Below are 27,081 nucleotides of genomic sequence, written 5' to 3' on the forward strand. Positions count from 1 at the left end.
CGCCAGGAAACTTCATAATACCACCGAGATGAAGCTCTCAGGTGTGACACTATTAACGAAGCCACCTGATCACCACACAAATGGTGATAAACCCACGTCAAAAAGACCAGACACGAAGAGTGGAGAAGACCAAACCAGCCATGTACTGGACTGGACCAATCTGCTGGAAGAGGCTTTGCCGTGGAAAACACCCTGGGTTTGGACACCGAGCAAGCAGCGCCTATCCTGGTCCCTATAACCAAAACGAGGCAGCCTCGGGGCATCCGGGTGGGCAACTAACCTAGTGTGTTGCAGCAACCTAAACCTAACATGCAGCTTGGATGGTGCCTGTACCCAATAACAATATCAATGTTATCAAAATGGGTAAACTGGAGAATATGCAGAGAACACAACTCGTAAGACTCTGATTCAAAGGTATCGTTGACCCAATGGGCAGCATGACAGAGGCAAAAGTGGTGACTGTCACCCTGAGACAAGGGCACACAGCAACCTTCAAACTGGAGATAGGGTTTTTCAGGGCATGTAGGCTGACTGCTATGGGAAGCCTGGGCAAGGTGTTGCTAACTGGGTTAGACCCAAAGCTAACAAAAGGGAATATCAAACACTGAAACCCTGTGATGTGTACAATTATGGGAGCCTAGCAGAGGGCCAACAAATTATTATAAGTGGTCCAATAGCCACACCAGGCAGACCCCCACCAAGCAAAGCAAACAAAAAGAAAATAAAAAACCTGCAAAAGTACAAAATTCCCAGAGGAAACAGGAAATGGCTGCTGCATAGGTAAACTGGCTGTGTCACATTTTGATGCCGCAACCAGCAACACTACCACTCCCTACCCAAGACCAAACAAGAGTCAAGAAAACCCCAGCTGGCCCCAAGGGCGGGATAAGAGCCGAGCAGCAAAGACTCCTATGGAAGCAGTTTCAGAAAGTTCTATGGAAGGTAACCCTAGAACCCAAGAGTAGTACTTACTGGGCGCTTAGGAAAAGTAACCCAGAGTGTATGCAGCCCCAGTACTATTCACAGTACAGCTGCCCACTGTGCCTCATACACAGCAGAAACACACCACTAAGGCACACAATTGTACTGAAATCTGAGGCCAGGGTCATGTCCGCCCCGGACCACATCAGCCAACGAACTGAATGGCTTGGAATAGTTGACAGGTGGCAGGTCAGTGAAGTGACGTTTGCTTATTTGCTTGGTTTCCTCAAGTTGTAGGGCGAGTTCTGCCTCCCTGTTTGGTTTTCGGTCGCATTTTCTTACCAAGTGGGGTTTGTTTTGTTATGCCTACCTTTCTGGGTGCCAACCCTGGTTGATGGCAGACATGGAATGCCCCCAACCACATGGGGGTTTCTATAGGCCATTGCTTTCTTTGCCTCTCTGAGGTGGTCAGGTTCTGGCTCGTGGTCCCCGGTAGGCTGAACTTCAATTGACTGATTCCCCAGACTAATATAACACATATCAGCCTGATAGCTCCAGGGAGCCATAGGAGCTCCCCACAGAAAGTGAGGGCAGTTGGCTTTTTTTTTTTTTTTTTTTTTTTTGAGATATATACAAGAGTTGTTACATTCTTGGCTTCTTTGATCCTGTAATGGTAGCTAGTGTGATCACCTAGTCCTAGTTGGTATAGCAGATTATTTACTAAGTTCCGTAAATATATATTTAAATTTACTAAATTCAATCCTTGAAGCAATACAAGGACTGCCTCAAGGTGACCCCTCAAAGACCTGGACATCAACCCCCATCATTTGAGAATTGCTTGCTTAGGACCACCCAACTTGGTGAAGCAAGTCATCACAGGTGCTCGTGCAGCAGAGGCCCAGAGGACAGGAGGTTTGCACAAAGCTAGAGCAACATTCGCCACTACAACAGCACCCACTCACATGTCCCATGTGTGGCCAAACCTTCTGGACCCAGATTGGTCTCATCATCCATCTTCTGACACACAACTATCAATCCACAGCCTGATATTGAAGTCATGATCTTTTTCGACTCCGAAGGACGAACATCAGTTAGCAGAGCGGTAACTGGCCATCCTGGCAATTCCGATTATCGTTTGAAGGGGGTGTCTGGAGTGGTTTTATTCTACTGTTGCCTCATAGCAAGTGGTCACTCTTATGCTTGACTGAGTTTCTTTTCCACTGTCTGTCCTTCCAACATTGGGGCAAAATCATTTGAAATGTTCTTCATCACAATGGGGTAAAGATAGACTAGAGCCTAGTTTGTCAGCAGTATCTTGGGTGAACCCTAGCAGTGGCCTAGAAATCAATCAAGGGGAATGGGTCTTGCTCAGAAATTATGGATAAGATGGATAATGTTAGTTCATCAATATGTATAAATACAAACATAATTAAAGGATTCCATTAAGGTAAGTATCTTTTTCACTTAAACTTGCCTTCACAATTGGATCGTGTTCCTGCCGGGTCTTCAAAGTTACACGCTCGTAAATTTGCCGATTCAAGATTTGCACAGAGAAGCCGCACATTCAGCAACTGTGCCCCTTCTAGGTTGGCTCCACAGAGATTGGCACGCTCCAGACAGCATCCATTCATATTAGCTCCTGCCAAGTTGCATCGTGACAGATCGGCAAACTGAGAAAAGGGTGATGGATTAAGCACTATGTTGCTTCCATAATACAGTATTTTATCGTCCCTTTTCATAACATTTATAAGCACTTAATTAACATCCTTATTTCTGCTGCATTGCAGCTCAGCATCACTCAATAAAAGCAAAGCTTGCTTCTATCTTATGCTCAACACATACAGGAAAATACAAAATAAACATGGTGACAAGAAAAATCCTTATAGGTTTCTAGAGCTGTACCTTGAAGTTAATGTTTCGAAGGTCTAGTTTGGAAAGGTCAGCTCCTCGTAGATTGACTCCTTGAAATCTAAGCTCATCCCGATGGTGTGTCGTGATGAGAGCTTCGACAACATGCTGCCTTGTGAGAGGCTCAAGGTCCTGCGTCTCTTCTCGAGAGGTAATTAGTGCTTCTAACACCGGCACTGCAGACTCCATGCCAAAAAAGCGAGCTTCTTCCAGCACTCCTATAAAACATAATAACATAAAGACATAATAACTTTTTAGTTAATACAGTACAGTATTTCATAAATAACATAAATTTGTCAAATATTCCATTTCAAGTTTTAGACAGCTTAATACCATGATTATCTAGGTATGTTCTTGGTGCCAGATATTTGTTTACTGAAACAAATGTGGCTTTAGTACTTGGACGACTTAAATGAAGACAAATTTGTTGAAGAATATTTGTATACTTTAGCACAACATTAAATCATTTGTATAATTTTATGTTCTACAATAGGAGTTAAAAATTATTTTAACCCATTAAAAGTACTGTATATTACAGTATGTTAAAATGAACTACAAAATTCTGAAATTATTATCACAATACAACTGACATTAGACAATAAATAACTATGCAGTCAGACATGCCCTTACACCCAAATGACATTAACACAAACATTTGGGCATGCAGATTATTGTAAATTAGTTCATATACATGAAGCAAGGTGTTCCCAACAGCTACAGAGTGTGTGTATACCTTTAGCACATTCCCAAATGATATAATAATACTTGATAACACAATCACACTGTACTGACCAAGAGTCACTGTGTACAGTAATACTGTCCTCAAGCCGTGATCAAAACAGCGCAGGAACCTCACCTTCTGGATTAATACTGGGGTCAAGAATTAGAGTTCCATTTCTCAAGAAGTTCAGCAGAGGCTCAAAGTATGTATAGGAACGATCTATGAGGTATGCACCATGGGCATCACGATTGCTGGGCAACAAACTGCTATCCTCACAGCTAAACATTCTGGAAAATATAATTACTAACTGAAAATATACTTAGCCACCAACCAGTACTGTATAGTACTAAAAATAAAGGAAGAAAACAAGCAAAATATTTTAATTGCCTTTTTAGAAAGATATCTATATAAAGATTGGCAGCAATTACCAATGCATTAAAGACATTGCACACATGAATGGAAGTCAACATATATGAACTGATCAAGAACTAAGGAGAACACAGACTTACTTAGCCAACATGGAGTTTGGTTCTTTAGTGACTAGAGTGGCACGGGTTGTGGTAAAGATCTGGCCTCCTACGTTAAGCGTGACCCAATCATTTGTGGCAGATGCTCCACCTGTCACAACACAAAGTTGTAAAAGTTTGCCACAAAAATGATTGAAAATAATGCTCTACATACTTTAGTATGTAGAGCATATTCGAAGGAAATCTCACTGAGCCTAATGGTATTTTAGTAATTCAAAATACTATGTAATCCTCTTCAGCCACTAGCTGTTTATCATCAAATATTGAATCTTATCTGTCAATAATAGGACTTCACTATAGAGACCTTGTGTGTGATGTAATGTGTCCAAGTAATTTACATAAACTTGAGGCTGTGGGAAGCAAGAGTTTATACAGTATAAACATCCTGGGGTATTTTAGTGTGTACCTGCCCCTTCCTTTTTACTTTGGAAACCAGGTTCAAGTGGGCGGGCTGACTGACTGACTGCAGTATATGACTGTTTAAAATTGTAGTAAAATGTAGTATCTATTGTATATTAGATGTATTTGTTATATCTATCATTTACACTCATTTGACTACCGGTAATTTATTGTTTATGTTCTAAATTGACTGATCTTCGGGAGGTCAGCTACTACTCTCATAAAGCCTCAAGTTTGATAAAACATTTGATTAAATCAATAATCTTTTTACATATGTTCATTGTTTATTGTTGAATGTTGCTTTTGTTACATAAAAAGTTTGCAAATAATTGGTCTCAGAGGGAGCCTAATAGGTGACAGGCACCCATGGGTAACCATTCTCAGATGACCATGATAATCCAAATTAAATAAAAAACAAGTAAGTTTGACATGATATAAATGGAAATTGATACTAACTGCAGGTAGAGGCGGGGCCAGCCACACACACTGGATTCATCCTGGAGCCAACATAACCAGGTGGCCGTACACCTGGGCTTGGCTGTACTGGCAGTTGAAAGTCTTCGCCCTCTGATACGTACAAGATGTCATCGTCTCTGGTAAAGAAAGCATTTTGTGAAATACAAATTATACAAAAATTTGACCATTTTTAAAATACTGTATTAAGTTTTAATTTAACATCACCTCCCAATACAAGTTGACAGCATATTAGTACTTGCTCTTGCTTACAATTATAAAACCAGCGTTGAACGTAATGAAACGCCATTTTCTGGGTGAGCCCATACGACTCCCTGGAGCTTATCGGGCTAATGTATGTTATATTAGACCGGGACATTAGCTAAAGAGTTTCTTCAGCTTTCTTCAGTTTCATTAGCTTCAGACCTACCAGGGGCCAGCGTCAGAACCTGGCCCCTTCAGAGAGGTTTCAGAGAGCAATGGCCCTGGAAAAACCCCTTGTAGTTGGGGTTTTAGTTATCTGCCATCAACCGGGGTTAGGCACCCAGAAAGGTAGGCATGACAAAACAAACTCCACATGGTAAAAAACTAAAATAAAAAAACGAACAGAGGTAGAAACTCCCTACAATCCCAAGGAAACAAGCAAACAAGCAAACATCACACTTTACTGCTGCGCCGATCGTCCGCGCAGCCCTCCCCATCTTGAGAGGGGGGGGGGGAAGCCCCGGACCTCACCGCGCCGGCTGCCTAGCATCAGTTCGGAAGCTAAGCTTCAACCAACACGAAAAAAACGCCGACTGGTGGGAGGGAGGGTGGGTTGCCAGGGATCCTCCGGGGCTCACCCAGAAAATGGCGTTTCATTACATTCAATGTAATGAAATGTATATGTATAAAGCTCCAGGGAGCCCCTACGGCTCCCTGGACCTTTAAACCCGAAGAGAAAGAAAAGAAAGGGTTGACCCGGGAGGCAGCCGCCACAAACTCCGCAACGCAAAGCCGAGACAACAGGCTGCAACCTGCGACCCAAGGCAACAAGAACGCACAGGAGCAGACGCGTGCATAAAGAATGGGTGGCCAGGAGCCTGTGCGACCCTCAAATCCTCACTCCCGAAATGAACCCTAAACGTCACCAACACAGCAGCAAAAACTGCAAACGTCCGAACAGCACGGGTGCAAGGATAGACCGCAGGCTGGAAGACCTAAAAACTCTGCGGACGACCTGGGAGACCTGAGCCCTGAAACAGGGAACGAGGGGAACCGGATCAACTTAAAGTACATCCCCAGACAGGGTATGCAGGAAATGGCAAAAAAGAGCAACCGGACAATACAGGATGCACCCCCAGCTGAACCAATCAAGCATCAATAACCCAAGGATCCCCCCGGTAAGCAGCTGTCTCCACTGTCGCCAGAAAGACGGAGAAAGGCTGCAAATGTACAAACCTACCACCAGTACCAAAGAGCAGAAACCTGAACCGAAGGGGCTACCACAAACTGAGGAGAAGATAAGAGGGCACCCTGATCAAAGACCAGGACGGCTCAGGCGACGCATGAGCAGGCCGGAGATGAAACAAAACACGAGAAAGCGTACAGAACAGGGCAGATGTGAAATCCACCCCGAACGCAAGCCGGAGCGGCTCTGCCAGTGTCGCACAAAACGAGACGACAGTAAGAAACATCAAATAACTGTAGTCCTGAAAACCCAAGAAAGGACAAGACAACTCGATGCGAAAGAAAAGACGACCTACGAAGAGCAAGAAAAAAGTGCATAGAAACACCAGGAACATCATACTGTCGCCGAGACGAAGCTCGCAGGTGGGACACCATCAACAAAGCCACCTGATCACCACAGAGATGGTGATACCCACATCAAAGTACCAGACGCGAAGAGCCGAGGAGAAAGCTGAACCAGTCACGTACAGGGCCGGTCCGACCTGCCGAAAGAGGCGGAGCCGCGGGAAACATCCCGGGTTCGGACACCTATCAAGCATCTTCTGAAAATAAAGCTGGGCCGACCACCAAGAGACCATGAGGACTACTCTCTTGGGAATGGGCTCCAACCGAGCCAGAACCCGAAGCAACAGCTGGACCGGGAGAAGAGGAACAGGTACCCCCACCTCGACCAGTCCTGCCAAAAGGCATCCACCGTGAACGCCTCACAGGCGGGTAAGGGCGCCACATAGAACGGGCGACGCCTAGACCACACCGACTCGAAGACGTCCATGGCCAGGAGTCCATATGTCCGGCAGAGCCAACGAACGAGTCGGCAGCAACTGGCCAATCCGCTAACAGAGGAATGAACCGAGACAGGCTGTCCGCCAGGATGTAGGATACACCCCAGGCATGAACTCACGGATAGCCAAACCCTGAGAATCCAGCAAATGAGCCACTTGAAGGGACCAACCCCAAAGGCAATACCTAAGAGAGCCCTGTGGTTCTGGCAAAGAACTGCCAGAGAACAGTCCAAATGGAGCCGAATGGTAGTGCACCGAGTGACCCGAACCCTCCGAAGCGCAAAGCAGACAGCCACGAACTCCCGAACCCTGCTGAGAGCCCAACGGACGGACAGACCCCACCATCCCCGGCCGACCTGGTGAGCACTGGTCACAAAGTCCCAGCCGAGAGATGACCCGTCTGTGAACACATCGAGCAAAGGCTCAGGGAGATGCCAAGGCACGAAACCCCGAAAACCCCAAAGAATAAGCTGGTGACGCAGCACCAACACAAGATCCCCGGAGGAATGAACCCAACGATTGCAAGAGAGGCAGAAAGGGAGTCTCCGAAGGAACCAGACAGACGCCGAAGCCAAACCCGACCCTGCGGGCAGACCAGCACGTCGAAGTTCAGACTCCCGCACAACTCCTTGAGCAACCGTCGAGCAACCCAGGACCCCTCATGAACAGCTGAAGGCAGGACCACAGCCGCAGCAACACTTCTGGAGGGAAGGACAAGGAGCGGCCCAAGAGCCCTAAACAAGACCCAGCCAGGTCTGAACCCGGGAAGGAAACAAATGGGACGGCCTCCACACACCTGGCGAGCAGACATGCAGACCGACTGGGAGCCCACACCAGCCAGTCGTCGAGGTAAACCAGACACCGAATCCCAAGCAGACAACGAACTAACACGACGAAGACACAAAAAGAAATAGAAGGACTGCTAGGAAACGTCATACTGCCGCAGAGAAGAAGCCCTCAAGTGGGACGCCAACAAGGAGGCCACCTGATCATCATAGAGATGATGATAAACTAGAGTAAAAAAAACGCATACGCGAAGACTCGAGGAGAAGATCGAACCAGCCACGTGACATGCTGGCCTAATCTGCTGAAAGAGGCAGAGCTGCGAGAAAACCCTCAGGTTCGGACACCGAGCAAGTAGCGCCTGAAACCAAGGCTGGGCTGGCCACCAAGGGGCCAGAAGGACAACTTTTCCCTGGTAAGTCTCCAAGCGAGTCAGGACCTGGAGCAACAGCCGAACTGGGGAAAAAAGGTACAGGAACCCCCACCTCGACCAGTCCAGGCAAAAGACTTTGACCCGACGGCCTCGCGATCGGGGAAGGGCGCCGCATACACGGGAAGGCGCCTCGACCACGCCGACACGAAGAGGTCCACCTTGGGCCGCCCGAACGTCTGGCAAAGCCAAATGAAGGAAGCGCCGTCGACCGTTAACTCAGTGGAGAGGGGAACAAAGCAAGACAGGCCGTCGGCCAAGACATTGGACACTTCCTGCACGTGAACCGCAGGAGAGCCAAACCACGAGAACTCAGCAGACAAGTCACCCGAAGTGACCAACCCCAAAGAGACAAGGACTGCATCGTACTCCTGTGGTTCAGGCAATGAACCACCGCAGAGTAGTCCGAATGGAGCTGAATTGTCGATCCGCGGGCGACCCGAATCCTCCGAAGAGCAAACCACACAGCCGCGAACTCCCGCACCGTGCTGTGAGCTCGACGGAAGGACGGACCCCAACGCCCCTGGCCGGCCTGGTGAGCACTGGTCACACAAGTCCCAGCCGAGAGACGACGCATCCGTGTACACATCAAGCAAGGGCTCGGGTAGGCACCAAGGCACTGAACCCCGAAAATCCTGAAGAGGAAGCCGGCGACGCAGCAGCCGACGCAAGGCCCCCGGGGGTCAAACCCAGCTATGGCGAGAGAGGTGGAAGGGGCGACCCCAAAGGAATCAGAACAGCCAACAAAGCCAAACCCGACCCGGCGGGTAGACTACCAATGCGAAGTTCAGGCTCCTGCACAGCCCCTTGAGCAACCGCCGGGTGACCCGAGGGCCCACCAGAAACAGACGAAGGCGGGACCGCAACCGCAGGAGAGACTCCAGAGGGAAAGACAAGGTCTGAGAGTCCCAAATGAGACCCAGCCAAGTCCAAACCTGAGAGGGGACCAGATGGGACTTCCTCCAGTTCACCAAAAACCTGAACCCGGCGAGCTGGGAAAGAACCAAATCCCTGGCTAGCAAGCAAGCCGACCGGCTGGGAGCCCAAACCAGCCAGTCGTCGAGATAGGCCAACACCCGAACACCTAAGAGACGCAAATGGGCCACCACGACCCGCGGAAGGCGCATGAACACACGAGGTGCCAGGTTCAACCCGAACAAGAAACAACGAAAGCGGTAACTTAGATGCCCAACAACAAAACGGAGCCAGTCCCTGAACCTCGGATGAATTGGGGCATGCCAATAAGCGTCCCGGAGGTCCAGGGACACCATCCAAGCGCCCGGCTCCAAGACGAGCCGAACCTGAGATAGCGTAGTCATCCGAAAGGAGGGGCAATGAACCCAGGGGTTCAGACGGGACAAGTCCAGAATGAACCGCAAGTCCGCGCAATCCCGTTTCGGGACCGGAAACAGACGGGAAACCCATCTGAGGGAAGACATTGTTTCGACGACTCCCAAGCGAACCCACTCCAAGACGACCTGACAGAGTGCAGGGGAAGAAATATGCCCTGCCAGCCCCGACAAAGTTGTAGTATTAAATATTATGATAGATATCGTGAGGAGACATTCACATATGGGACTAATAGAGCAAGAACTCAGCAATGTGATGTCATAGTTGCCAGAATACACCTGGGATATAGTAGCAGGTGCAATATCTGGCAGCTTTCTCAAAACCCAAATGTTGAATACACAATGTGTCAACTTTGTGAAAGAGAAAACATGCACTCACTTGAACATTATATTGTAGAATGTCCCATATTGTCTGACTTTCGCCCTCCTGGGCTGAGGTATGCTGAACTCTGTAACTACTATATGAGTACTGGAACACTTGATGACATATTGATCTTGTACCCTAGATTAACCATGTAATGTAACTATATAACTTGAGCTTGTAAAAGCATCTTAATCACCTTCAGTAGTTAAGTTCTTAATTGCACATTAGTTTCTCTGTCAGCTATCTCACCCTGTCAGAGTAAAAGAGACAAATATATGTGTATGTATGTGTGTGTATATATGTATGTGTGTGTGTGTATGTGTATAAAGTATAAAGCTGATCAGAATTACATTTCACCATTATAAATTCACATTAATGCATTCATAAATCTGTGTATCTATGTATTTACATATGTAGCTTAGCCTAACATTTTAGAAGCACTATGATCACCTTCTGTGGTTGTCTAATAAATCTCTGAACTGTATGTTTGACAAATTTCTCACCCTGTCCATGGAGGACAGAAGAAAATGTATATATGCTAATTAGCATTGTAAATGTGTGGCCACGTCTGTGGTAGAAAATAATAATAATAATAAAAAAGCCCCGACCCCCCCCCCCAAAGGAGGGGGGCAACCCAACGCCACCCCAGGCCGACAGACATGACCCAAAACGCCCATGAATCATGGGACCAGGTGTGGGCGAACAGCGCAAGCCTCCCCCCCATTGCCCCGTCAATGGGGCAAACCGCAAAAGGGCCTGGGCCCCTTACGAGATCCAGAACCCCGCACAGAGTAAACACCGTGCTGACCAGACAAGGGCGGGTCCAAAGCAGGAGCCGAACCCAAGCCTGACACCAGTGGCCTACTATGATGAGAGGAACCCCGAGCCCTGGCACGACCCATCCAGGAAGACCCACCACAGGACCCCCGGAAAACCAACAAGTCCGATATCAGACCACAAGCCGACGATGCAGCCTGGATAAACTGTGCCACAGCCAACTCCCCAAACAGAAGAGGACAAAAAGGCGACGACAGCCTAAGAGCCAGAGCCCAAGCAGATTCTACGGAGGAACCCAGAACCGCCTGCCGACACGTGAGACGGGAAGCATAAAACAGGGAAGCCGCATCCCGCAAAATCGGCGCGAAAAGCTTCAACAAGGCAGCCGACGAACGTGCCGCCGAGGACAAGGCGCTGGACCCCGGGACGGACCCAAGTGTCCTCACATCCTCCACTAGCCAATCCGAGGACAGCTCCAGGTGGGAAAAGAACTGCAAGGCCAAAGCCAGACGGCCCCGGGCGCGCAAGTCCTCCGCCACGAGCGCTGCCGAAAGGGAGGAAACCTGCACATGGAGCTGAACAACGGCCACATCGCGGGGAAGGGCAGGGGCAAACAAACACTCGTTTAGGTACTCAAGATTGCCTCCCAGGAAAACCTGAATCCCCGTGGAAGCTTCCCGCCACTCCAGTGTGCGGGAACGACAGAAGGAATGCCAGGAATCCAGAACAATCAAGGGGCAGTCTGCTAGCCAGGAAGACTCCGGAACCTCGTAACGGAGCCAGAAAGGGAACGAAGTCCCAAACCTGAACTCGGACGAATCCATTTCCGAGGCATAATCAGGGTCATGCAGGAGGTACGTTGCAAGGGCCACCCGCACCACACCAGGTTGGATGTAATAAGCCGTAAACCTCCGGAAAGACGGAACTGACGCACCCGGGGAGGGGCCGACACCAAATCCAACTCATACGCAGAGGGGGGAAAAAAGAAAACCCCACACCTTGTAACAACAAGCCCTGCTCAGAAGGAAGAAAAACCCAGGCGGGGTCCAGCGGGGTCCAAGGCCCCCAAGTCAGCCCCTCCCCAGCCTCGAGGTCCTTCACAGCAGGACCCGGGGCCGAGTCCCCTCCCCAAGCACCGACCCCATAAGACAAGGACGGAGCAGCCGTAGAAGCCGGAAGAAAGTGGGCCCACTGGTCAGACCCAGAAGCTTTGGCCGGGAGTCAAGACTCGAATGCCTCCGCTGCCCCTCCGGAAGTGGCATCCCCCGAAGCTGCCCAAGTCTCAAGATCAAGTAACCCCTGCTCCGACTCCGAAACCCTCAGACGTTTCAAGGCCGGAAGCAGGGAGGGGGACCAGAATGAACAATAGGACGGGAAGGATGAGGAGGTGAGGACTGAACCAGGATTGAAGCGACCCCCACCCCCAAGTCCGGGTCTCGAAAAGCAAAGCGGGGCAGCCCCGGGGCATCCGGGTGAACAACCAACTGAACACGTTGCAACAGATGAAACCTAGCTTGCAACGCACGTGCCGCCTGTACCCGAATAGAATCATCAGAGGATTGGGTAAATTGAGTCACAAGCAAGCAGCAACACTCACAGAACTCAGGGTCGAAAGTATCACCGACCCAACAGGCAGCGTGGCGGAGGCAAAAACAATGAGGGTCACCCCGAGACAAGGGGACCGAGCAACCCTCAAACTCGCACATAATGAGCGGGGACTCCAGGGTCACATCCATCAGACCCACGTGCCCCCTAAGGGATTCCCAGGGTCCTGAGCGTTTACTTTAAGAGGACTCGCGCTCAGGTAGTCCCAGGCAGGGTGCAGTTAACCGGCACCCAAAACTACCAAGCAAACCTCTATAGCTGTACTCTAGGGACGTGTACACTCACGGGGACCTAGCAGGGGGCACCACCGAAAAGAACCGTGGAAGGGCAAACACCAGTGTAATAATAGAGTAGAACCCCCCACAAGGGAAAAAGATAAAGAAAAACAAAACCCCGCAAGAGGACAGCGAACAGGAACAGAGCCGGCCGCTATGTCGGGAATACAAAGCTGCGCAGCACCCTGCACCCCTACCAGTGCAAACTGCCTCTTACCTGCAGGTAACAAGGGAGAACAGAACACCCAAGAGCCCATCAGGCGGCCGAAAAACTGAATGGTAGAATGGACCAGCAGAGGCAGGTCCTGAGGAGCCTGTGGAAGGTGGTCCCAAGCCCCAAAGTCAGTACTTACAGGGCACCTAGGGAAGCCAGCCCTAGGCGCATGCAGCCCGAGTACTGAAGAGAACTCCTGGCTCTCATACCCACAGAAAACAAACACCAGACACGAAGCACAGTGCTGTAGTGACACTGGAGCCAGAGCACATGACCTTCGCCTATAGCATCAGCCTCAAAAACTGAGGTGTGGGTAGCTGGCTTGAAAGGTCTGGGGCTCCCCCTTCCCCCTCCCAGGGATGGGGGAGCTGCGCAGACAGCAGCACAACGATGTGTGACGTCACACTAGTTTGCTTGTTTTCTGTTGGGGAGTTGTATCCACTGGTTTGGCTTTTGGTAGCAATTTTAACCAGAATAGGGGTTTGTTTTGGGGCGCTTACCTTTCTGGGTGCCTGATCCGGTCGATGGTAGACATAGAATGCTTCCAACCACACGGGGGTTTCTATAGGCCATTGCTCCCCTTGCCTCTCTGAGGGGGCCCGGTTCTGGCCGTGGTCCCCGGTAGGCCTAAGAACTCCATACACATGACTGATGCCAAAGTCTGACATTAGCATATCAGCCTGGGATAGCTCCGGGGAACCTCCGGGACTCACCCAGAAATAAAACCAAAAAGTACCTAATTTCATTTTCATAGTTTTCTACCATGGGCTTTATCTTCACACTGTATCTAGTGCTACCTAATCCCCCAATATTTGTACCTAAGCCATATTACTTTAACATTGTAATCTTAGATATCATCTGATATCATGGTTGTTGTATTGAGTGCATTTTCTACTGCATTATTCCTTGAAACTTTTCCTCGAAATGATCCTCATATTGTGCTTTAGTGAACCAATGTATAACCCTGAAATGCTATCCTCATGTACCTAGTAATCCTTGTTTCTTTATTGTGTATTGTTATTATTGTGTATTATTCCGATCTGCTTTTGTGTCAAAATTTCTTCAAATTACATGTAAAAAAAATTTGTTGATTTTACTGTAATTATTCTACTTAAAATTATCTGTACCTGTAAAGAAAAGCTGTAAAATACTTGCTAACATTTTTTATCAATTTTACTGTTAATTCATCAAAAAAAAATTCTGTACTCACCTAATTGTGCTTGTGGGGGTTGAGCTTTGTCTCTTTGGTCCCGCCTCTCAACTGTCAATCAACTGGTGTACAGATTCTTGAGCCTAATGGGCTCTATCATATCTACATTTGAAACTGTGTATGGAGTCAGCCTCCACCACATCACTTCCTAGTGCATTCCATTTATTAACTACTCTGACACTGAATAAATTCTTTCTAATGTCTCTGTGGCTCATCTGGGTACTAAGTTTCCACCTGTGTCCCCTTGTTCGTGTCCCACCCGTGCTGAAGAGTCTGTCTTTCTCCATCCTGTCAATTCCCGAGAATTTTGTAGGTGGTTATCATGTCTCCCTTTACTCTTCTGATTTCCAGGGACGTGAGGTTCAGCTACTTTAGCCTTTCCTCGTATCTCATACCTCTCAGTTCCGGGACGAGCCTGGTGGCATACTGCTGAATCTTCTCTAGCTTTGTCTTGTGTTCAACTAGGTATGGACTCCAGGCTGGAGCTGCATATTCCAGGATTGGTCTGACATAAGTTGTATACAAGGTCCTGAACGATTCCTTACACAAGTTTCTAAAGGCAGTTCTTATGTTGGCCAGTCTAGCATATGCCGCTGATGATATCCTTTTGATGTGGGCCTCTGGGGACAGGTTCCGTGTGATATCAACCCCCAGATCTTTCTCTCTATTTGACTCTTGCAGGATTTCACCTCCCAGATGGTACCTTGTGTTCAGCCTCCTGCTCCCTTCGCCTAATTTCATTAACTTACACTTTCCTGAGTTGAACTTTAGCAGCCATTTTCTAGACCATTCCTCCAGTTTGTCCAGGTCATCCTGTAGTCTCTGTCTATCTTCATCTGTTAGTTTAAGGACTTGCCCGAAACTATGTGTGCTAGTGGCTTTACAAGAATGTTAATTCAACTTATTTTCTATATTCTCTGTTAATCCCCAATGTAACTTCTTGTATATAAATAAATAAATAAATAAATAAATAAATAAATAAATAAATAAATAAATATTATATATTCTTTTTTTTTGGGGAGGGGGGGGAAGGGAAATACCTAATAGGTTCATTAGGTTCATGTGATGAGTGAGTGGTCAGGTGGTGACCCCTTACCTAATAAGCCTGATGTCATCAATGAGTCCTCCCTGGGGTGTGTATAGTTGTGTAGCTCTGACGGTCAGCTTCTGTGAGGCAGCTGCAAGCAGATCATCCAAGGAGTGCGTCACCAGCACCACCTGTGGCAGACCTACAGGTTAACACCTCCCATGCACCACCTGTGGCAGACCTACAGGTTAACACCTCCCATACTGTAACGTACTTGAAGGAAGTTTTAACACGCTCCTTGCAAACTGCAAGTTCTCATGTAACCTCAATTTCTATAAAGGCAAGAAATCATTTTGAATGTTTCTTACATTAGGTGCCCAGTGCCAGCAAATTTGGTGCTTTACAGTATTAAATTTTGTAAATCTTTTAGACCTAAACTCTTTCTAATACTGTATAACCATTCCACACAAATCCCCAAACATACTGACATACACACATATACATGACTTTTGTTAGACCAAAGCTGTAATATACAGCAGTGGTATGGTGCCCATATCTTAAGAAGCACATCAACAAACTGGAAAAGGTGCAACAACTTGCCACTAAGTGGCTCCCAGAACTGAAGGACAAGAGTTACGAGGAGAGGTTAGAGGCATTAAACATGCAAAAATTAGAAGACAGAAGAAAAAGAGGCAATATGATCACTACATACAAAATAACAACAGGAATCGATAAAATCAATAGGGAAGAATTCCCGAGACCCGGAACTTCAAGAACAAGAGGTCATAGATTTAAACTAACGAAACAAAGATGCTGGAGGAATATAAGAAAATTAATTTTTGCAAACAGAGAGGTAGACAGTTGGAACAAGTTAGACGAGAAGGTGGTGGAGGCCAAAACTGTCAGTAGTTTCAAAGCGTTATATGACAAAGAATGCTGGGAAGAAAGGACACCACGAGCGTAGCTCTCATCCTGTAACTACACTTAGGTAATTACACACTCTACGTATTATCCTTCTTGCACTCACAAAGCCCTGTACCACAATACTAACTCTGACATAATACTATTCCTAGATGATGTAGGAACATATGAATACCTCACAAGCAATACAATTAACATTCCCAGTCTGACTAAATCTATGCAAACATAGCATGAAAATAAAGGTTTCTAAATATGGAACTCCCTTCTGAATAAAGTAAAAAATGGCTCAGCCTTTACAGGATACATAAATATTATCACTGCACCGCACACACTACTGTGTTTTGACTCTTATCCTCTACAAGCACGCCATGATACAGGACTATATACAAATACCGCAGTGTACCATATATTTAAGGGTCCCGGTAGTACAGTTGGATTCGTTCTCGACTCACAATCGGGAATTCTGAGTTTGAATCCCAGGCAAGGCAGAAATGGCTGGGTGTATTTCCTATCACCTAATGCCCTGTTCACCTAGAAGTAAATACATACTCAGGAGTTAGTCAGTTTGTTAAAGGGGGTTGTATCCTGGGCGGGGTCAGTAATTCGACCCTGGAAAGTCAGGGAGGCGGGGGGACCTCAATATAAGCCTAACATGTACTGTATGAATAACCTGGCTTCCTGTCCCCCACAATGAATTATTATTTATTATAAACATAATTAATAAAATAATTCTTAATTACTGTACTGTATGTATATAATAATGCAATCCCACAACAAGCTAACTCCTGGGTACCCACTTACTGCTAGGTGAACAGAACCATTAAGTGAAAGAAAATGTGCCCAACCATTTGTGTCCAGCAAGGATTCGAACCCTGAATTCCCGATTATGAGAATTCCCCAACACAGAGTATCCTAACCTATCAGAGAACTCAAAACACAAAACGGGTCAGTGTGTGTGTCCATTACGCGAGCCGCTTCCGTTTTCCAGTTCAACAACTTTTGGCCTTAGGTAAAGTGTGCGTCAAAACGTGCTGCTTTATTAGGAGTTCGGGTTGGCCTGTCACACAACACAGAGTATTATTAGTAGTAGGAATTATTATAGTTAATTATCTGTTAGATTAAGGACCTGCTCGAAACACTGCGCGTACTAGTGGCTTTACAAGAGTGTAAATACTATGCTATGTATTCTCACAAACCAATGTACCTTCTTGTATATAAATAAATAAATAAATAAATAAATAAATAAATAAATAAACAAATTATTACTGGGTCTTTACCTCACAATGCTCTACTTGCCGGTATCCAGAGTGTCTAATTAGGCTCAACTATCGATTGACCCGAGAGCCACTAACCCTAGTGGCCTCGATGGGGCCAGGAAGCTAGCAGCTTGTCGAAGGTCCCCCCCCACCCCGAATTTGCCTTGATAATCATTTCCAGGTAGATCAAGGCAAATGAAGGGAGGGGGGAGGGAAGGGCCTTTGACAAACCACCAGCTTCCTGTCCCCCACCGCGGCCACTAGGGTTAGTGGCTCACAGGTAAATCAGTATTGAGCCAAATTGGACACTCTGGATAATGGCAAGTAGAGCATTGTGAGGTAAAGCCCCACTAGTGAATAGCAGTACACAATTAACATGGGTTCTCTTTCGTTCCATTATATACTCTCAACTGGCTACAATGTATATGTATATATATATATATAGGTATATATACATATATATAGTGTGAAGAAGTAGTGGAGTATGTACTGGGGTGAGGACCAGGTTAAGGAGCTTACCTTACCGTCGACACCGGAGCCGTTCCTGAAGAGTACCACTCTCTTCATGCTTCACACCAACCACTCTCAACATCCACTGACCACTACTGAACACTTAGTAAATAATCTTCATGATTAATGCCTTATAATGTCCACCGCCACCTCCCTCGGACACTTGCTACACAACACGGATCACACACACACACTCATATATATTTGTACCAGTACCCACACAACATTTGTACGTTTCGTATATACATATACATATATAAAATTGCTCAATATTAAAACCACAATATAATGCTATTAAGTTAAAATCTTCTACTTAACAGTCATATAGTTATTAAAAGAAAATTGAGCGATATAATAGACATAATCCGGGCTGGGTACGAACGCCGCCCTCCAGCCTAAACACAAAATAGGTTTGGGGACCTGACGGCTGAGTGGACACCGCTCAGGGCTCGTAGTCCTATGGGTCCGGATTGTATCCCGGCGGAGGCGGAAACAAATGGGCAGAGTTTGCTCTCGGACGTCGGTTCGAATCCTCGTCACGGCCCTTGTGGATTTGTTCATTTGATGCATCACGCTATTGTGATTTCTGTGTATAATGGGCAAAATTTCTTTCACCCTGATGCTTCTGTTCACATAACGGTAAAATAGGTACCCGAGAGTTTGACAGGTGCTACGGGCTGCTTCCTAGGGGTGTGTGATCTACCAATCAAGGGACCCAGAATGTGGAATGGTCTCCCCCAATCATGTCAAAGGCTGTACCTCTCAGCCAGTTTAAGAGTAAAAGCAAGTACTACCTAATTAACTCCATGTAACCTACCTTACCCCCTAAATGTCAACCCATGTCTTGCTTTTGTTAAACAATGCTGTTTGTTCACAAATTTGTACAATTGCTGATTTCTGCCGTGTTTCCCTCTTTTTTACTTTTTATTCCTTTTTTGAACACAATTTATACCTAATCCCAATTACTATCAAGTTTTAGTTTAAGTTCCCCTCCCCCCCCCGGGGGAGCCGGTCGGCCGAGCAGGACCGCTACGCTGGACTTGTAATCCTGTGGTCCTGGGTTCAATCCCAGGCGCCGGTGAGAAACAATGGGCAGAGTTTCTTTCACCCTATGCCCCTGTTACCTAGCAGTAAAATAGGTACCTGGGTGTTAGTCAGCTGTCACGGGCTGCTTCCTGGGGGAGGAGGCCTGGTCGAGGACCGGGCCGCGGGGACACTAAAAGCCCCGAAATCATCTCAAGATAACCTTAAGATAACCCCCACCTTGCCCGAAATGCTATGCATATTAGTGACTTTAGGTATTGTATGTACTAGCTCTATCTATAAATCCAACATTATGTTTGTAAATTAACTATGTATGTACTTTTCCTGAATAAAAAATGTAATATTATTATTCTTATAACTGTAGCCTTTGTTCACCCAAGAGTAAAATGGGTACCTGTAGTTGTTAAACGATTTGGCGGGTCGTATTAAGGCGAAAATTAGGATTAAGGACTTACGCTATGCATGCTAGTGGCTGTACAAGAATGTAACAACTCTTGTATATATAAATAAAAAAATACAAATATATATAAATAAAATATTTTATATATATATATAAGGGAGTACCACCTCTGACTGGAAGAAGGGGACCCTTAGCCTCGGAGGAAACCACACATGAGGGAATGTTTAGGTCCCCTCCAATACAGTTTCTGTGTACTTTTCTCCTACCACCCCCTTCCTTATGGTTTTTTTTTGCTTTATTGTATATATTGTTATATATAAAAAATCTATATGAACCAATGTGGATTAGGGTATTTGTGTACGAAACGGACGGTGTTGTGAAGGGTTGTGTACGACACGACCAGCCGTGTGTGTGTGGTGGTGGAGGCGGGTCAACACGGGTCATCAGCCGCTCCTCTGGCTCAGGTCATGATGCCTGAAGTGGATATATTTGTGGGGAACTACACCATAATTGACCAGGATGTGTTTGAACTGTGGGTGCAGGGCTACTCGGGTAAGCCTTATATGCCGCCGCCGCCACTGTACTGAAGGTCAACACTCTTCCAAACAGAACAACACTTGACCCGGTCCGTCTAATTACCACAAGCTACCATAAGCTACACAAGCTTCACAAGCTTTACAAAGCTTCCTGGCAATACGTTAGTAATGAATAAATATGATATATTTACTAGTGTCTGAAGCTTTATATACTTTATATACTTAGTAATGAATACATATGATATATTTACTCTATAATGTTGGTGCTGAATGTACAACACGAAAAAACATAATTTTAATCTGAAAAAGTATCTTTTTATAAAGAAATCAGACGAAAATAAAGAGCTGGTGACGCCAAATCGATCCAAGCATTGGTTAGGTTAGGTTAGGTTTGGTTTGGTTTGGTTAAATAAGGTTAGATTACTAACCTAACTAACCTATTATATTTATTCATTACTAACGTATTGCCAGGAAGCTTTGTGTAGCTTGTGGTAGCTTGTGGTAATTAGACGGACCCGTCTCTGTGGTGTAGTGGTAAGACACTCGCCTGGCGTTCCGCGAGCGCTTTGTCATGGGTTCGTATCCTGGCCGGGGAGGATTTACTGGGCGCAATTCCTTAACTGTAGCCTCTGTTGAACTCAACCGTAAAATGTGTACTTGGTTGTAACACTGATTCTTCGCGGCGGGGATCGTATTCCAGGGACCATAGGATTAAGGACTTGCCCGAAACGCTACGCGTACTAGTGGCTGTACAAGAATGTAACAACTCTTGTTTATATCTCAAAAAAAAAAAAAAAAATATAGATAATCCGTAGGATCCAACATTGGCACAAGGAGAAATTTCATCTGTAAACACTTTTGATTCTTAATGTCACTACTCTCTTCTTTAGTACAGTATTTTACTTGTAATGATGTTAATGTGAACATTAGTATAAAATTACATTAATTTATTTATTTATTTATTTATTTATTTATATACAAGAAGGTACATTGGGTTTGTGAGAATACATAGCATAGTATTTACACTCTTGTAAAGCCACTAGTACGCGCAGTGTTTCGGGCAGGCATTATTATTATTATTATTATTTATAATAATATTTGTTGTATTTGTCTAGCTTCAGACACTAGCAAATATACATGTTTTGGGTGAGCTTTAACCAAAGTATATAAAGCTAGTGAATGAGGGATGTATTTAAAATTTGCAGTCTCCGTGGCACAGTGGTAAGACACTCGCCCCGCACTTTGTGAGGGAGTTGGCCTGGGTTCGTATTCTGGCCAGGGAGGATTGACAGGGCACCAATCTTTAACTGCATGCCTCTATTCACCCAGCAGTGAATGGGTACCTGGTTGTTAAACGATTTGGTGGCTCGTATTCCAAGGAAAATTAAGATTAAGGAACTGCCCGAAATGCTATGCATGCTAGTGACTTTACAAGAATGTAAGAACTCTTGTACTGTATATATAAATAAAAATTTTGCAAAATTTGAAGTTAACAGAAGTACTGTACACTATAAGAAAGTTTAAATAAATTAAAACTAGTTTACTTATACCAGTAGTTAATAATAACAAAATTATATTGTTAATACTGCAGCATTGTATTTTTAGATAGCACAGTACATACTGTGTGAAATGTGAACTCAGTATTGGTTAAAGGCTCTTCAGTTGATGTAGTTTGATTTTGAATAACGTATCTTGATTTATTATGATTAGCATATTAAACGTGGTTGAGAAAATTCACACATTGCCCGAAACGCTACGCGTACTAGTGGCTGTACAAGAATGTAACAACTCTTGTATATATCTCAAAAAAAAAAAAAAAAAAAAAAAAATTTAATATGAAACAGTGCTGGAAGAGATATTCTATTACCTTTTTGAGAACCTTTACACTAGTTAATTTTCAATCCACAAAGTCTTGATGGTCTATAGAGTATCTAGTCAAGATTTTATAGTTTTATTTTTTTATGGTCTGTCATGATACTGTAGAGAGATTATTGGTAATTTGGAGAAGCTAAGTTCTTCCTTATGTTTGTGCATGGACAGTTGTAGAAACTGTGTCGGTGCTGCAGCAGCGGGGTGAGCTGGAGACATGGGGTGCTACTCTGGAACTGTTGACATCTGACACGGCCGACCACTACCGCACCTTTGGCATGCTGGAGAAGCTCTTGCTCACACCCACAAAACTAGCTGAGGAATGGACATTTCAATTGGAACCAGCAGTCCAGAAGATGGTCATTCAAAAGTAACACTTAATGCCTTGATAATGTAAAACATAGTTGCTGGAAAATTTTATTTAAAGAGATACTGTGCCAGGATTATATTTTTGTTGATTAATCTTTGTCCTTAATTTACCAGATTGAAGCATACCATTTGTTTGTTGGATTTTACTTTCAACTAGTTTCATTATCTGTTATAAGCCTCTTTTTGCATATATCATTCTTTGTGAAGAATCACCAGTATTTCACCTGGACCATTTTGTGATCCTTCATTACTTGAGTTATGTGCTGTAGGAGGCTTCAGTGCTATCTTATATGATGTATGGGAGAAAGTAATTTTTCACTTTTTATAATTTCTTGAAGGCATCATTAACCATTAACTGCGCATGGCGTATATATATGACAGGTCCCGATGGTACCAAGTTAAATTTTTCAAACTTGTTCTAACCCTTTCCAATTTTTTGTGCATAATCTACCACACAAACACTCCAACTTTGTCTAAATAATCAGCAACGTAACTTGAAAAACAAGAAAATTAAAAATAAATATAAAATTTAATATTGAAAATTTCAGATTTTCAGATCAGCTGCAAAAATATTAAATATCACCAATTGTTCATTAGGTGTTATTATGTTATGTATATGATCTCCATTTTAATAGATTTAGAATATAGATTTTCAGTTTAGTTTACCGTAAAAAAATTTGTCAATATGGCATTTGAAATATGCACCAAATTCAGACAACAAAATTTTTAACTCGAAACTTTTAGAGTTTATGAAAAATTCATTCTAATGGGATTGTAGAACAGACAGCGGCACACACTATATGTAAAAATGGTGAGAATCGGTCAGAGACTGGATTTTTTGAAACTGACAAAATTTTGAAACTCTAGTTTTAGAGATAATTGAAGCTGAAGTTATCAACAATGTATAAGGTAGTTCTAATTCATTAATTTACTTGTATGTTTTAATAAACATTGTTTGGCATTCATACTCGAATATATGAAAGTTGTAGGTCAACATGCGTTGAAATGAAGTCGAGAAAAAATACCCCCCCCCCCCCCTAAAAAAAAACAACTAAATATGGGGATAATTATAATGACTTAGGGGATATAGGGTGTACTTTATATAAGTCAAAAAGCCCTAATCTGGTCCCTAATCATCAAAACAATCTACAAAAACAAGGAAAATTGGGTTTGAAATCTGTGAAAAAATCTGCCAAAAAAATTCAGTCTCGAGTTCTGCTGGTTATGACCGATTTATTTGTTGATCAATTTAATTCTATCTTCACATAGTTAGGGACAGGTATGCATTCTCCCGGATGTAGAGGTTACAACAAAATCGGATAATAAACAGAGAAGAAAAAAAAAGATAAAGAACAAAAAAATAAATCTCCCCTAAAAAAAAAAATTTTGGACATTATTGAAAGTAATAGGTATTACCATTGGACAATGTATTTGTATGATATATAACAAAATAGAGCATAATAACATACTCATTATTATTTGTGTTATTATGTACAGTATTACTCATCAATGCTATAAAGGCACCAGCTGCATACCCACTTTGTAGGCACGTCCAACTACTATTCTTCGTGCATCGGACAGATGCTTGCATCTCTTTATTACTTCATTATCCCTCAGTTCCAGTTAATAGGAGCTGTTCTCCTTATCAACAAAACGTTCTTCTTTTTAAAAAATTTTTTTCTAAAATCCATTTCTGAAAAAATTGGATGAAGCTTTCACGACGCTGAAGCCAATAAGTTGGAGATTTAACATTTAATATAAATTTTCACATAATTCAAATATATTTTTGCCCAGCCCCAGGTTATATGCCCCATTTACAGCCCAGGCTGTAGCAGTGTAAGGGTTAAAATGCCAGAATTAAATACTCTGCATTAAAAATTAAAAATGCATCATTAAAATGTAGATTAAAATGCCAAAATTATGGTTTCTGTCGCAGGTATTACGAGTTTGATGATATAGTAATTCGGGAGATTCTTGGTAAGAAGCTCTCTGGAAGAACACGGAAAGATCTGGATGACGTTGCTGAAAAGACCGGTGTTCTTCTACGGTCATGCAGGTACAGTACAGTACAGTACATACTATTTGATAATTAGATGCACATGAGGTATACTCTGAGAGTTGACTACAATCTTTTAAGTCTTGTGAATGAATCATAAGTTCTCTCAGGTGCTTGTGGATATGTGGAGAAAATGAAATGAAAATAAGAACATATGGATACTTTGAATTAGTAGCATCTGAGGTGGTTTAACCCCTGCACTGCACACCTGTTTTTGGCAAAAACTTCATAGTGCAATTGTTAAGGACATATTTTTGTTGCTTATATTAATGTTCAGGTAAAGTTAATGTCAAAATGTTTCCAACCTCGACTATTTTCATTTCAAAACACAGTGATGAAAACATTAAAAAAATGTTAAAATATAGCCTAATTAAAAAACAAAAAAACGGACAACTCTCAAAACAGCATTTGTTGTTTGGCGCAGTGCAGTGATTAATTTTATTCTACACTTTTGGTAATAGTTTTCTTTTGCTAGGAGTTGCTGACAAATGTTAACTTTACTGTAATGAATGCTTTATGTTCAGTCAGTCATGGTAACTGGGAGTATTCTGTATCATGCAGTTTATGTATCATGAACTAAATTTACATCGACTGAAAGATGGTAGTTTAGTAGATGTGGCTGACTTGTCAGAAAAATACCATATGTCTCTGATCTTATGCAGATAAAAACATTTCAGGAGACAATTTGATAATGTAAAGCGGATCTTCAAACAAGTGGATGAGATGACTGGCTCTGTTGTCACCAACATTCAGTCGGTGTTTCTTCTACCGACTCGTCTTGCTAAGTGAGTTGAGCATTTTGTGTATTTACTTAAGCATACCACCACTTCCCTTAAATCTATCGTAAGAACAATTTTAGGTTTTTGAGCAAACTTGTATTAGCACTACTGTACTAATATAAACAAGTGAAACAAATTTCCTAACTGTGTTTCTGGGAAGACCTCCTCCCACCTTAGTAGCACCCCCAGTGCTGTAACCTAGAGGCAGCCAGGCCCTGGGGAACATGCCATGGCTCTATAACCCATGAGGGTCTACAGGGAGATCAAAGAGGTGAAGGGGAGCTTGAGGACCAAATATTACCCCAACATGCAATGAAAACCCACTAGAAAGTCGGAATGCTTCAAAACAAGCAGCATCTTTTACAAGTGTTTAAATCTGGCTAAAACCATATAAAAGTCTTTCCATGGTGAGATCACTATCTAGATACACTTGCCTGTCCCAAGTGGTAACCTAGGCAACTCAGGGTCCTGGTCAGGTTGCCAGCTCATTCACAAACCTTGTGTGCAACTGAAAACACCCTTCACTGCTGGGCCTTCTGCCACCGTACGACTTTAAGATAAGTTGTGTTGCTATGTCTGGAATGATAGTACCATGTGCCTTTGCTTGATTTTTAATCCATAATTTGCTTCACGTATGTGGTTGTACCTTCCACCTTGCATGTGCTCTGTGTTGGAATGCTTCCAATTACTCACGACATGTGCTCCAGCTGTCATAACCAGGGGTTATCTTTCCTGGTAGCCGGCTTGCATAGCCTCTGTCCCTTCAGGGTTTTCTTCCGTGTGGTACTCTAGTTATTTTGAGGCTTTCAACATCCTATCAGAGTATGTTGTTTTGCTCTTCTGCTGGATCTATTGATATGTAGTACTGTTTTCTGAGTGCTGATGTGTATCTCAAACATTTTCTGGATTGTCTTCCTGGTTCTTGGGTAGAGATTTGTGCTCAGTCATGTACATGAATTCTTTTTAAGGTTCTTGGCTTAGGCCTTTCCTCACTGATTAGCTGTTTAGGGGCTGGAGTCTGAGATGTATTCCTTGCATCTGGCCAACCTGCTCATCTGTTGACAGTAAGCAGCTGGTTCGCCCTCCTCAGGATCCATTCATGGCAGTCATACATGGCTTCACCTATTTCCAGGCCTTACATTGCTTTGTGCAGTATTAGCCAGTAGCTGAATTATAGCATCGGGCCTCTTGGTTCTGTCTTTGGCAGCCCATTTCAGATGCCTCATTCTACAAGGTAGGAAGTGGTTGGTTATAGAAACCTGTGCTAATTTCATTCAATTTCATTTTTAGTTCCTTTTCATGATTTGTGGATAGGCTGGATTGATTGGCTTTTGTAGGGGGGGGGGATGTTAATTCCATTCTTGGGTGTTCTTTTTCCCGGGAGGGTCCTTGAATTGCCCTTTGACCCTCTGTGCTATCTGGTGCCTGGTCCCAAAAGTTTATTGCTTCACAGGGATACCTATTTCAGCTCTGTCACAGTAAGAGCTTGATTCTTCCACCATTTTCCTGAGAGTGCATTTCTGGATCTTGGTTATTGGGCTGGATTTGCCCCTCTCAGATTTCAGTAGTCTCATCTTCCCTGGCTGTGATGCAGGGGGATTTACTATGGTTCCTACTCAAGACTGTGTTTTGGATATGGACTTCAACTCTTTTTAATTGGTAGGTCGTCTTCTTGGCTGCAGGACCTGGTCACGGCATCCACCTGGATGCCTTTTGTTTTTGCTGTGTATATCACATTGGCCTGAAAATAAGCCTTTTCTGTGTTTGATGTTCTTCCTTTGAGAAGATACTGTATAGTCTGAAGAGCGGGCATGACATATACCAGTTCTGTCATGCAACATGCCTAAGTTGTCTGTGAGTCTAATTGTGGTAAATCACAAGGTGTGAGCATCAGTTTGCAAAGGTTCTGGGAGCAGGTGATTGTTTTGGAGAGTTTAGATATTCTGGCAGGTCTTCAGCTCAGTTCTGTGGTGATCCTTCCCAGTAGGAAGTTGCAGGCAATAGTCCTGGTGTTTCCCAAGATGTGGTTGCTAAAATTTTGTAGCAGACAGAGAAGAGGTATTTTCATTACATTCATTGCTGGATTTTTTGTAAATAGATGTCATTATGTTTATAAAGGTATATATCGTGGTGAAAGTCAATCATGT

General features: G+C 44.1%; 2 protein-coding genes across 5 annotated transcripts in view; one reads left to right on the top strand and one right to left on the bottom strand.

Moving 5' to 3' along the window:
* The window catches only part of LOC123771093 (BTB/POZ domain-containing protein KCTD9), a 65,718-nt gene extending 47,615 nt beyond the window's left edge, over nucleotides 1-18,103 (bottom strand). Inside the window, exons 1-7 of one of the 2 annotated variants that reach the window (XR_011223732.1) lie at nucleotides 17,891-18,082; nucleotides 15,264-15,385; nucleotides 4,933-5,069; nucleotides 4,060-4,168; nucleotides 3,686-3,837; nucleotides 2,824-3,047; nucleotides 2,396-2,591 (exon numbers count right to left, since the gene is read on the bottom strand). Coding sequence is in view for 1 of the 2 variants with exons in the window: in XM_069309440.1 (XP_069165541.1) it covers nucleotides 2,396-2,591; nucleotides 2,824-3,047; nucleotides 3,686-3,837; nucleotides 4,060-4,168; nucleotides 4,933-5,069; nucleotides 15,264-15,385; nucleotides 17,891-17,938 (988 nt within the window). In the remaining variant the exon portion in view is untranslated. Of the gene's footprint in view, nucleotides 1-2,395; nucleotides 2,592-2,823; nucleotides 3,048-3,685; nucleotides 3,838-4,059; nucleotides 4,169-4,932; nucleotides 5,070-15,263; nucleotides 15,386-17,890 lie in introns of both variants that reach the window. The other variant, XM_069309440.1, reaches the window with a different exon arrangement.
* Nucleotides 18,104-19,695: 1,592 nt separating this feature from the next.
* Fibp (acidic fibroblast growth factor intracellular-binding protein) overlaps nucleotides 19,696-27,081 on the top strand; it is a 54,611-nt gene continuing 47,225 nt past the window's right edge. For 2 of the 3 annotated variants that reach the window (XM_069309441.1, XM_069309442.1), the window contains exons 1-4: nucleotides 19,709-19,877; nucleotides 21,902-22,100; nucleotides 24,036-24,155; nucleotides 24,833-24,940. In XM_069309441.1, the coding sequence (XP_069165542.1) occupies nucleotides 19,793-19,877; nucleotides 21,902-22,100; nucleotides 24,036-24,155; nucleotides 24,833-24,940 (512 nt within the window). In that variant the 5' untranslated portion in view covers nucleotides 19,709-19,792. Of the gene's footprint in view, nucleotides 19,878-21,901; nucleotides 22,101-24,035; nucleotides 24,156-24,832; nucleotides 24,941-27,081 lie in introns of all 3 variants that reach the window. The other variant, XM_045763414.2, reaches the window with a different exon arrangement.

Source organism: Procambarus clarkii, chromosome 65 (genome assembly GCF_040958095.1).
Source record: "Procambarus clarkii isolate CNS0578487 chromosome 65, FALCON_Pclarkii_2.0, whole genome shotgun sequence".
Lineage (NCBI taxonomy): Eukaryota > Metazoa > Arthropoda > Malacostraca > Decapoda > Cambaridae > Procambarus > Procambarus clarkii.